The sequence below is a fragment of the Triplophysa rosa genome, linkage group LG12 (assembly GCF_024868665.1).
Source record: "Triplophysa rosa linkage group LG12, Trosa_1v2, whole genome shotgun sequence".
Taxonomy (NCBI): domain Eukaryota; kingdom Metazoa; phylum Chordata; class Actinopteri; order Cypriniformes; family Nemacheilidae; genus Triplophysa; species Triplophysa rosa.
Genome location: NC_079901.1, coordinates 5,374,214 through 5,386,254, shown reverse-complemented (window position 1 = coordinate 5,386,254; position 12,041 = coordinate 5,374,214). Strand labels below are relative to the sequence as shown.

General features: G+C 44.6%; 2 protein-coding genes across 8 annotated transcripts in view; one reads left to right on the top strand and one right to left on the bottom strand.

Annotated features, from left to right (window-relative positions):
- Positions 1-852, bottom strand: part of LOC130562950 (transmembrane protein 255B) — a 29,844-nt gene extending 28,992 nt beyond the window's left edge. For all 5 annotated transcript variants that reach the window (XM_057348298.1, XM_057348297.1, XM_057348295.1 and 2 more), the window contains exon 1: positions 744-852. In XM_057348298.1, the coding sequence (XP_057204281.1) occupies positions 744-801 (58 nt within the window). In that variant the 5' untranslated portion in view covers positions 802-852. The remainder of the gene's footprint in view (positions 1-743) is intronic.
- A 2,371-nt stretch (positions 853-3,223) lies between these two features.
- Positions 3,224-12,041, top strand: part of LOC130563204 (uncharacterized) — a 38,855-nt gene continuing 30,037 nt past the window's right edge. For all 3 annotated transcript variants that reach the window (XM_057348634.1, XM_057348635.1, XM_057348636.1), the window contains exons 1-2: positions 3,224-3,543; positions 4,019-4,171. In XM_057348634.1, coding sequence (XP_057204617.1) covers positions 3,370-3,543; positions 4,019-4,171 — 327 coding nt within the window. In that variant the 5' untranslated portion in view covers positions 3,224-3,369. The remainder of the gene's footprint in view (positions 3,544-4,018; positions 4,172-12,041) is intronic.

Sequence of the window (12,041 nt, the reverse complement as noted above, 5' to 3'; positions counted from 1 at the left end):
AAAATATCAAACGTGTATCTTTATGTCTTCTAACACATAGACACATGTGCCGTCAACATTTGGTTCCAATGGTGCAGCAATTGTGAACATGTGAACATCATCTGAACATCTGCTTATTTAACAAACTCGGTTCAAACTCGTTTTCCACTGGGAACACTTCTCACGTCTGCACATTCCCACATGCAGGACTTTCTGTTTTTTGGCACAATATAACTAGCTAATTACTGTTAAAGATCATCTCTCTTCTGAGAGTGTAAAGGAGTAAATACTGTACATGTTAGGCTATAAAATATTTAGGAAAAAACTACATTTAAAATTATTTGGAAGTTGAATAAAAAAACATTCCAAACGGACTCCACAGAGTATGTTTATTAAATAAAACAATGACAAGTGATTAAACTGTAGTTTCAGCATACAAAAAAGTGAAAGCTTGACAATAAGAAAATAACGTTTCACATTTTATGGTTTATTCACAGAAATACATGTCATGCATTCCTTGCACATATGAAGAATGTATTGTGACCTGTTATTTTGAAATATAGGTATGGCATGTTTCAGTATATGAGATATTTTTGTTAAATCCAGATTTAAACATATTTATATTATACTATAAATAGTATTTTCCATTCATTTCCATTGATAAAGGTCTTAGGATAGCATAGGTTTTAGGCATCTTTTTGTTATTTCTTTCATTTAAATCTAATTGTAGTTCCTTATGTCGAGTCTTGTGAAAACACGCTTACCGGTGACAGTGTGTGGAGGAGCGGAGTGGTGCCGGTTCATTGTTTCCGGTGACTGCATGTTTCCTCTGCGCTCCGTTAGTTTAACATCCACACGATCTGCTTACTGGTGTAACTGTGCGCGTAGCCGCGACTGCTCGTGCAATTTATACTCCTGCTGCGAGCTCCGGTGAAGCGCCTGTACACTCAGACATTGAAGAGTGACCGGGGATATAGTTATGAAACTTTTTCTTCTCAACAAAAATATTGTACGATTGGTCTTTTTAATCTTATATAGGCCATATATTTAAAATTCCTATTTCAAAATTCAAGTTCAGTTGAAAGTCGAAATGCTTGAGTTCTTTAACGTTTTTTTAAGCGGTTAGAGTATACAACACAATCAGATAACGATATGTAATAGTGATTAAATAGCCAAAACAAAGAAAAAATAACAATGAATCTTACATCACTGACCGCAAAATGTCAATAGAATTCTCTTTTTATTCTTTTATGGATTCTTTTGACAACGATAATTGTAACAATTTTGTGTTGTGACAGAAATGTCAAGGGGACAGCTGGTCAGTTTTGGGGGTAGTTCCATGTTAGTCTACTGGATGGCTGTTTCAAAATTTGGAAAGTAGAGACAAAATTTGATTAAGTTCAATTTTTCTGCACAGTGTTAAGTGCTATATTAATGGATTGCACAAAAATAACCTGCTTGCTTTTTTCCATTTAAAAAGCTTTTTAAAATATAAAAAATATAAAGGCTCATTAAAGCATCCATCCCAACTCCTGAACACTTGTCTTTATCTGACTTAGATCTTTCCATGCCATAAAATGTCCAAACCTAAATGTTAAAGTAATTAAACAAACACATTTACATTCATGCATTTGGCAGACGCTTTTATCCAAAGCGTCTTACATTGCATTATCCTACACATATTTGTTTCTAAGTATGTGCAATCCCCTGGGATCGAACCCACGACTTTATTTATACATTATTATTTTTTATACATTTATACATTATTTTTTAAGTGCAAAACTACTTTACAGCTGAGCATAACATACACATGTATATTCACTGAGTTTCTACTCCTTACTATAAGTTTTAATGACTTTATGGTTGGAAATCACAGTTTTATAATGCCATGTTATTCTCAGGTTTACCAAGACCATAGGAACCCTGTAAATATGAATTTACATAGTTTACAGTGCATAACTGAATTGAATATTGTGCTTTACAAAACAGATCCTTTGTTTATTCACGATAAAGCACATCTATGACCTCTTCACTCAGCTGATATTTGTTTCACTGCCCGGCACCCTTTTCTGACCACATACTTGGCACGTTATACAAACCTTTGCAGCACAAGTCACAGACACAGAGTATCACATACTGGAGTGGTGAACACCCTGTCAACAATCCTGTCTCCAGAGCTCTGGCTGGGGAATAACCAGCTCCGATCAGGACCTCTGGGTTCTTGATTCCTGCAGTACACCGCAAGACCCTGGATCATTCCCTGGTTTCCAGTCAATAAGCAGCATATTATATAGAGCTTCTGCTGTGGGCTGAACAAATACATACCAACCCATTTTAAAGCCGGAGGAGTGGTAGGAGATGTCTGCTTGAGCCCCTTTCCAAACAATGTGACCACCTTGGATAAAAGTCTTTTGCATTAACTGAATGGAAAGTGAGCTAGGTGTTTATGAGAGTACATGCAAGATCTTTTCTGCGGTTTGGCTGTAGGTGGAGACCCACAAAAGGTTTCTCCCCAGTGAACGTTCTGCTGTGTGTTTTTATTTGATTTCATATGTATCATGTTTTATGTGGTATTAATCATTTCTGTGGTTCCAATAACTGCGGCTCTGTAAACTGCATCTGATGCAGCAGTCAACAGTGTATAACCCGTTTCGTTTTATGTGACCCATTCGGCAGAAGCACGTTTCTTCAACATGTTTCTTAGAGTTTGTGAAAAAACTTTTGTTGAGAAGGTGGTATATATAATAGTTTGTTTACTAAACGAGAAAGACAATTATTTCATTGCACAACACACAGCTACTTCAAATACACTTGCCTGAATGTCATTAGAATAACAGATACATGAGCCCTCGTGTACAGTAACCTACACATGAGGACTTGTGATTATATTTTCTGTTTCTATTTGAACAGTAGGCTTAGGTATAAATAAAACGTTCCTGTTTGTGCATAATAAATGAAGAATGTGTGCTGTATTTCTTGCCATGTGAGTTGATATGTTGTTTCCTAAAGCAGAGTCAGTGTTTTCATAAAACTAATCTCACATAAAATTATTTTATTTAGCTGAGCTAATTGTAACAATTACGTTACAGAGTGCTGATAAGATTGATTTTTACTTTATCCCTGAAATTCATTAAAGATCAAGTGTATTATATAACATGTCGATGATAGTTGTTGATAGTTGATAGCCGTGTTGTTGTGACAGCACACAAGTTCAGTGCAGTGTCGTGATTGGCCTGCGGAAGGATCTTGTGTTGTGTTGTTGTTGTCGTTGCTATAGCAACAGACATAGCGCCTCACTCTACTGAGGAACTTCAGAGAATGCAGTTAATATTTTTTATGCATTTAAACAGCATAATTTTTTAATAACGTTATCTTATTTGGCAGTGTATAATGCGTAATGCGCGGTCCGCGTCGCGAGGTACCGGCAGTGATGCCGCAGTGGTGCTGCTGCGCGCGCTCTGGAAAAGATACGAGCATCACTGCACCCAGACTGACAGCTGTCCCTGCACACTGCTCAAACAAGAAATTCTCCTGAACATCGAAAAGCAACAGACTCTAAAAAAGGTATTGTATAGTGTGGGGATAAATGTAAACGTTATTAGTTTCGAAAGGGTCAGAAAAAATGCAGGCAAATATACTTTGTTGTCGGAGTTACAGACTTTATAGCGATATCAACTTGAGCACCTATGCGCCACTTCTGCGCATGCAAATTCAACTCACAGCCCCTAATAAACATTTAGAAAAACAAAGATTTCTCTGTATTTTTTGAAGAGTTTAAATAGGCCAATCTTTTTTAAAGATAAAATAAAAGTAATTTATTTTCATTTTGGTAGTAAGAGTTTGGGAAGTGGGGTGTGCTTTATTGTGATGAAAAGGGAAGTATATAATTTCTTCGCTTGAATTTTGTAATAAATTGTGACCTATACATGCTGTTGACAGATGAATGAGATTCACTCATTAGCCCATGCTATATTTTCTTTAGTTATGCAAATGTTCGTTTTTCTCCCTTCTTTTGTCTCGCTCTCTTCTTCGCTTGTAGATTACACTGTCATTTCCAGATGACACACCATCAGACACCGTTTTGCCAAGCCTCCAGCCCCTGTTAATGGCTTTACGAGACGAACGTTACACACACGTGGAAGAGTTAAACATCTGGAAACTGTCTCTTGAACAAAAAGACATAGTTGAGCTGGTGAGAATTGATACCTTTTTTGTCATAATTCAATCATTTATCATTGTTTATTAGACCTGTTGCATGTTTTTTTTTTTACTTTTGTTATTCTATTTTTCACCATATTTAATTCATTTGTAAGTGTCCTCCTACATCATTCCACCCAGGGATTCCCCAGGGTCCTAGAGCACGCAGGCAATGCGCATGCGCACTTTTTAAAAAACAGCGCTTCTATTTTCTTGACAAACTAAAATATGTAAAATTGAATTTGTACATATTTAGAATGATGGATATGGAATGCACTGCGTGCTGTTTGCTTACTTTGATCAAAAGCTTGATGCATTTAAGTCTACATGTCATAATAATAAGGAACGATGCTTCTAACCACAGCTCTAGACCTGTAGTTCCGACCACACAACTTGCGATGCTGCTTGCGATTGATCGTTGGATCGATGGTTTTGGGAAACACTTAAATCGTTGAACTATGCTGGAATGACGGAACTTGCGACCATAGTTGGCTATTGTGGGAAACGCACCCGTTAGGTGTGCAGCATCAAAAGGATCTTCACATTCTCATTAAAAAACACAATGTGTTTCTTGTCTTTAATATCATCTATAAACAGTAATGGGCCATATCACTTGCCATTTTATCATAACACTAGATCAACTCAGCTTTGGAATGAGCTTTGAATTACACAACTAATTTAGGTTCCAGAATTCCTGAATGTTTTTCTGTCATCTTGGCATTTTGTAGCTTTAGATCAACAAGCATCTGCTCTCTCTCCAGTTCAGGTCTTTCAGTCACTCACATATTTATTTCTCAGTGGAACATTATCCCAAGCTATGAATTTTTTTAATGGAATTACATATCTTTACAATATTGCCGCTTGTGAGATCCCAGGAGTATTAGAGACGCGTCTGTTCTGCTTTAAATATAAAAATAAGATCTAATTATCACCATGGCGGTGCCATTGGCAGTCAACTGTTGGCCTGTATTTCCAACTAGAACCGCAGTACTTTGGAGAACACGGCGGGTTGTTAAACCCATGAAAGCATAATTAAAATTAGGGGATACTTGCCACCCATTGCCGAGGATTGGATTACAAATGTTTCCAGCACTAAGTGACTTGTTACTTCTGCAGCAATTTGAGTTCTTCAGGCTACACAGTTAAATGTGTTATGGCTACTATACATTCACATGTCATGCCCCTCCAAGAGCAACACGTTCACACTTCAGCTCATATAAATAAATCTATCTAATTTAAATGCGAGATTTACTTCCAGAACAGCTTTGATGCTGTGAAAATCGCGGCCATATTTCTCCAGTGCCGCGGACAGTGAACGTAAGGAAAACAGTATGGTGTATAAGCATTCAATTGAAGTTCTGCTCTTAAAAGGTGTGTGAGGGCTATCTCTACATATAAATGTGGCACGTACACAGATTTATGTGTGCCGGTCAGCCGGTTATGATAACAAGCGCTTGAGCGTTTCGTAAGAAGTGCTCATTTTTAATATGTTGATGAGGGTTACTGTTAGATAAGATGTTTATTCTGATCATGACTAGTGTATGGAAGGACGTTCATATAGACTGAGATGGATGTTCATGAACATATTTTTTCCCTCACAGTTAAAAAGAAGTAACACATGGCCAGATGTTTGGTCTGAATGGTACCACAGTGAGGCTGAGCATCAAGAGAATAATATTTCTTTTTTTTAGATTAAAGAGTAACTATTACAATGTCCTTAAAATTACATTTCATGGAGTGTGTAATGTTGCTGTGTGTAAATACAAAGCAGTCTGCCAAGTTGTAAAGTCGAAAGTAAACGAATAACAAAGTTAGGCTTGAGAAAAAAAGGAGTTGACTCTGAATCATTCCGGTTCGAATTTGCGTCACTCCGTGTAATGCCCGCCTAAGTTCCATTTGCGACATTGCACACGGTAGACCAATCACAGCAGACTAGACCATCTGACCAATCAGATCAGAGTAGGCTGAAAGAAAGAAGGGGATTAGAGAGATGAATCAGCGAACGAATCATTTGAGAGTCAGTCAAGAAGTAAGCTAATAATAACTGCATATTATTAGAAAATTAAAGTGTTTTTACACCATGTATGTACGTAAACTTGTTGTTGGACACTCCATAAACCAAAGTAGGACCTTAAAAACACAAAATATTTATTCTTTAAGCCACTTGACTTCCGCGTTACTGCTCCAGTGCTTGTGGGTGCCATTGTAAATTGTAAACCTACAGGTTTAAAAAAAGCATTGTGGGTGAGTTATGCACAAGTTGAATAATTTTGGCTAAAACCCATCAACCCAGAAAAACAGTGTACACTTTGCTGGGGCGCCAGAAATATTCCTTAAAATAACAGGGTTCCCTTTCTGTCGGTCTCTCGACGTTGTGTCGAGCCGACAGATGGGGTTCGTCCTTGAGAACCAATCGCTTCCGACTTCTTAGAAAAGGCCAATGAAATTGGCGAATGAAATTTGCATGCTGGACTCTGCCCCCGGATATCCGGGTATAAAAGGGAGACGGCGTGCCTCATTCATTCACCTTTTGTTCTTCGGAGCCTTCGCTCATGATCAACAGACTTCGCTACAAGATAGCAACTACAAGACTGCTGGTTCTACGACGAGGTGCAGGGGACTGTCCCTTCCTGCGGCGACTTCCCCTGGAGTTTTTTAGAGTTTTTTCTCTAAAAGAGCAAATTTCTCCAGCGTGGCATGTCCTGCTGTTCTCGTGGGTGCAACACACTCATCGAGGAGGGGGACAGAAACAAGGTCTGCTTCCAGTACGCTGGGGCAGTCCTTGTGGATACGTCCTGCCCGCACTGCGGGCGGTTGACGATTCAGACATTGCGTCACGGGTGGCTGTGTTCCCACGGGACTCAGCCACCACCTCGTCTGCTTCCTGTTCTGTGACAGCAGTGGCTACGGCCCTACCGTCCGCTACGGCGAGCAGCGAGGGTGATATGAGGATTACTGTGAGCTCTAATCCGTCAGCCACTGGCTCGCGGACCGTTCGCACCTCGTCTCGCTTCCCGAGCCCAGGAAGAAGCGGATGTCGAAATGTCAGCAATGCTTTCCCGGGCCTGTCGCAGTTCTCGACAGTAAAGAAGCAGACAGAGGATATCAAGCATATCCTCCCCCACCGCGATTTAGCCGCCCTCTGTCCGTCAAGATCCCGTGCACAGTCTGCTTCCCAGCAGCCCTGGTCCTCTTCGTCTTCGACGCCTTCCGGTTTCGGCACCCCCCACTCAGGCGGCCCCCCGGAAGAAGACATCGAAGAGGAGACCACCACCCCATCAGCAGTCGCGGCGGAAGCCGAAGCGGCCCTCATGGGAAGACCCCAGGGAGATCGAGAATACCTTCGGGCCCGACCCCAGCCATTCCATAGCTGGTTGGTCGATTCGGGACGGTTCCTGCCCCGTCCCAACAGCCCACTTCTAAGAGTTTTCTCTCTCTCTGGGTGTTTATCACAGCCGCTCTCACCCTCTACACGACGGTGTTCGGCAACTCGACGTTGCGTCACGACGAGACCCAATGTCGAGGATAATCAGCAGCCTAAGCACTCTCAATCGACGGTGCGTTGTGCTACATCATCATCTGGGTATTATCACAGCCGCTCTCACCCTCTACACGACGGTGTTCAGCAACTCAACGTTGAGGCGAGACCCAATGTCGAGGATGATCATCAGCCTAAGCACTCTCAATCGATGGTGCGTTGTGCTACATCATCGCCAGGCAGGTAAAACAGCAGAGCCGATCTCCTCTCTGGGGGCCCCCCCACGGTGAGGGATCCACACTGCCGGCCATCGAACCACCCCCGGGAGGTCGATGAAGCAGAACGTACCCCTAGCCTCCCTGTATCGGTCCCTGGGAGCCTGACAAGGCTTCCCAATCTGTCACGGTGACTACAGGATACGATTCGTCTCGGCTACGCGGTCCAACTCCCCAGACGCCCGCCCAAGTTTCGGGGCATCCTCTCAAACCTCAGTCAGAGGCAAGGATGCTTCCGTGCTTCGGGCCGAGGTCGCCACCCCTCTGGAGAGAAAGCGATCATGCTCGTCCCTCTAGCCGAGATGTTCAACGGGTTTTACAGCCCGTACTTCATCGTCCCCAAAAAGGGGGTTGCTAGATCTGCATACCCTGAACAGGCACCTACTCAAGCTGCCGTTCAGGATGCTCACGCAGAAGCGCATCCTGGCATCTATCAGATGTCAAGATTGGGTCATGGCAATCGACCTGAAGGACGCTTACTTTCATGTCTCGATTCTCCCTCGTCATCGCCCGTTCCTACGGTTCGCTTTCGAGGGTTGGGCATGTTAGTACAGAGTCCTCCCTTTCGGTCTGTCCCTGTCCCCACGAGTCTTCACGAAGATCGTGGAAGCCGCCCTCACTCCCCTCAGGGAGAGAGGTGTGCGGGTACTAAACTATCTCGACGACTGGCTCATTTGACACACTCGCGATACCTATTATGTACACACAGGGACCTAGTGCTTTGGCACATAGATTGATTGGGACCACAGGTCAACTGAGAAAAGAGCAAGCTCTCCCCTGTGCAGAGCATCCTCTTTCTTGGTTTGGAACTCAACTCTGTCTCCATTACAGCGCGACTGACTACAGAGCGCGCTCAGTCAGTGTTGAACTGCCTGGAATATTTCAAGCAGATGAAACAAAATCAGAGGCTCCTGGGCACATGGCATCCTCGGCAGGGGTGATACCACTCGGGTTGATGCACATGAGACTGCTGCAACACTGGCTACAGAGTCGAGTTCCCTGGAGAGCGTGGCACACCGGCAGCAGGCGGATGGTGATTATGCCTCTCTGCCGATGCACCCTAACCCCTTGGTCTTCATTGACCTTTCTACGGATGGGGTTCCCTCTCGAGCAGGTCACGAGGCGCTTCGTGGTGACGACAGATGCCTCCCTGCAGGGTTGGGGTGCCATGTGCAACGGGCATGCAGTGTTGGGGCGATGGACGGCCCCCCACCTGCGCAGGCATATCAACTGCCTAGAGTTGTTGGATGTGCTACCCGCACTGAAGGGGCTACAACCTCACGTGCAGGACAAGCACATGCTGGTCCGGTCGGACAGCACAACTTCCGTAGCGTATATAAACCGCCAGGGTGGCGTTTGCACACGGCAGCTAAAACGACTCACCCGACGCCTCCTCCTGTGGAGTCCGCAGGTGAGCAGATCCCTGCGAGCCACACATATCTGAGGTGACCTGAACCAGAAAGCCGATGCGCTCTCTCGTCAGTTGATGCCTCGCGGAGAGTGGCGACTCCACCCCCGCGCAGTCCAGCTCATTGGGTACAGTTCGGGCAGGCTCAGGTAGACCTGTTCGCCTCCCTGGACACCACCCATTGCCTGCTAGGGTACTTTCCGTCCGAGGCCCCCCTCGGCATGGATGCTCTAGCGCACAGCTGGCCGGGGGACAAGTGGAAGTACGCCTTCCCCCCAGTGAGCCTCATTGCACAGACCCTGTGCAAGGTCAGGGAAGAGAAGCATCAAGTGTACTAGTTGCGCCATACTGGCCCAACCGAACTTGGTTCTCGGAGCTAATGCTCTTGACGACAGCTCCCCCCTGGCCGATTCCCCTGACGAAGGACCTGCTTTCCCAGGGGAAGGGCACGTTATGGCATCCCAGGCCAGACCTCTGGAACCTCCATGTCTGGCCCCTGGACGGGACGAGGAGATCCTGAGTGGCCTACCCCCTGTGGCGGTTAAGACCATCATTCAGGCTAGGGCCCTGGCCACTAGGCGGCTATACGCCTGTAAATGGTGCCTCTTCTCATCCTGGTGCTCTTCTCGAAGAGAAGACCCGTGGAGTTGCTCGATCGGGAACGTGCTGTCCTTCCAGAGACTTGAGAGTAATCTCTCCCCTTCCACACTGAACGTATATGTAGCCGCTATTGCCGCTCATCACGACTCAGTTGCTGGTAAGTCTCTAGGACAGCACAACCTGATCATTTGCTTCCTAAGGGGTGCGGAAAGGCTACCGCCTCACCCATGCTCCGTACCCTCTTGCGACCTTGATGCGGTCCTGGAGCCCCTCGGAGATGCCGCTCTTTCTCACCTCACGATGAAGACGGCTCTCCGGATGGCGCTCAAGAGGGTAGCGGACCTACAAGCATTCTCCGTGTCAACAGATTGCCTAGAACTTGGGCCCGGTGATTCTCACGCTATCCTGAGACCCCGGCCCGGCTACGTGCCCAAAGTTCCCACCACTCCCCCTAGACACCAGGTGGTGAACTTAAAGGCGCTCCCCACCGGGGAGGAAGACCTAGTGCTGTAGTACTTGAGTCCGGTCTCGGACTCGAGTCCAGATTCGAGACGTTTTTTTATGGTCTCGGACTTGTCTTGGACTCGTTGGTATTTGAACTCGGACTTGTCTCGGACTTGGTCATTGGTCTCGCAAATGTTCTAGTCGGTCTCGTCCGAGTCCAGCGATATATGTTTTATTTTCTCCTTCAAAACAAAACATTGACAGAGCAATATTCTTGTGATCCGAAAACTAATAATCCGAAAACTGTTGCCGACTCTCGACTCTAGAACGAGAGCTGCGCGTGCTCATAATTTCTCTTTTCACACAGCAGTTCAGTTCAGTGTGTGCTGTTGTTGTTACTAAATAACTCCGGTATATTGGTTCAAGTCCGCGGGACTGTCATGCACGCCAGAAAGTGAATAACTGAATTAATTTGTGGATAATATTAAGTGTTTACGGGAGAAAAAAAAAGAAAAAAGAAAGAACCGGTTCGAATGAATGATTCGTCCGAGGCGCGAACCAGCATCAATCATTCATCAGGCACGATGTCAGCGAGCAGCGGCATAATACAGATTGGTTTTACAAACCATAATAAATGTATCGACAGTGCGCTTAAAAGGAAACTTTTTGCAACAAAACTTTCCCCGAAACATGTTGGACAACATCCAATTTCGTAAGAAACCTGCAAAGGCATCACAAAGAGAGGTAAGTTAATGCCATGTTTCAGAGTTAGCATTGCATTTGAGTATTTTGAAAGTTTGGAAAGTAGGGCTTAAAGATAAGATTGATCGTATTTTTATTGTCATTGTGATGAACATGTTATTTAAGGATGGGCACCGACGTGCTTATAAACGAGCCGTGGAGCCACTGCTCAGCGGCTCCTCTATCGAACATGCACGTGCACGGGCAGGCGCGCACACGCACACACACACGCACACGCACAAATGTGTTCATTGCTGCACAACCTTGCTGTTAGGAGGGCTGATAAAAAAAGTTCCTTAAAAAAGTAATAAACAGTTCGGCTTTGTGACTTTAGTGCTATACCTATATAGTAAAAATAAAATGACCTTATTTTATCTGCTTTTTGATCATTACAAACAATAATGAAAATGATTATCATAGAATAGAAGATATGCTGTCTCTTGCATCACATAAATTATCAATAGTTAAGTATGTGGTCTTGTAGTCATGATTTTTTTCTGTCTCTGTCTTGACTGTCTCAATTGGACTCGGTCTTGACTTGGACTCGAACCTCTCTGGACTTGGACTTGACTTGGACTCGAACCTCTTTGGACTTGGACTTGACTTGGACTCGAACCTCTTTGGACTCGGACTTGACTCGGTCTCGACTAGTCCTGGTCTTGGACTTGTCTTGGACTTGACAATGGTGGACTTGACTACAGCCCTAGGAAGACCCAACCCCATCCGTGTTGTGTCCAGTACACGCATTGCGCCTCTGCTTGGACCGCACGCAGAGCCGCAGGAGCTCTGAGCAGCTCTTTGTCTGTTTTGGAGATCAGCATAAGGGGAGATCAAAACAGAGATTGGCGCACTGGATCATGGACGCCGTCACTACGACGTTCCTGTCCTAAGATCGCCCGCGCCCACTGGGTGAGAGCTC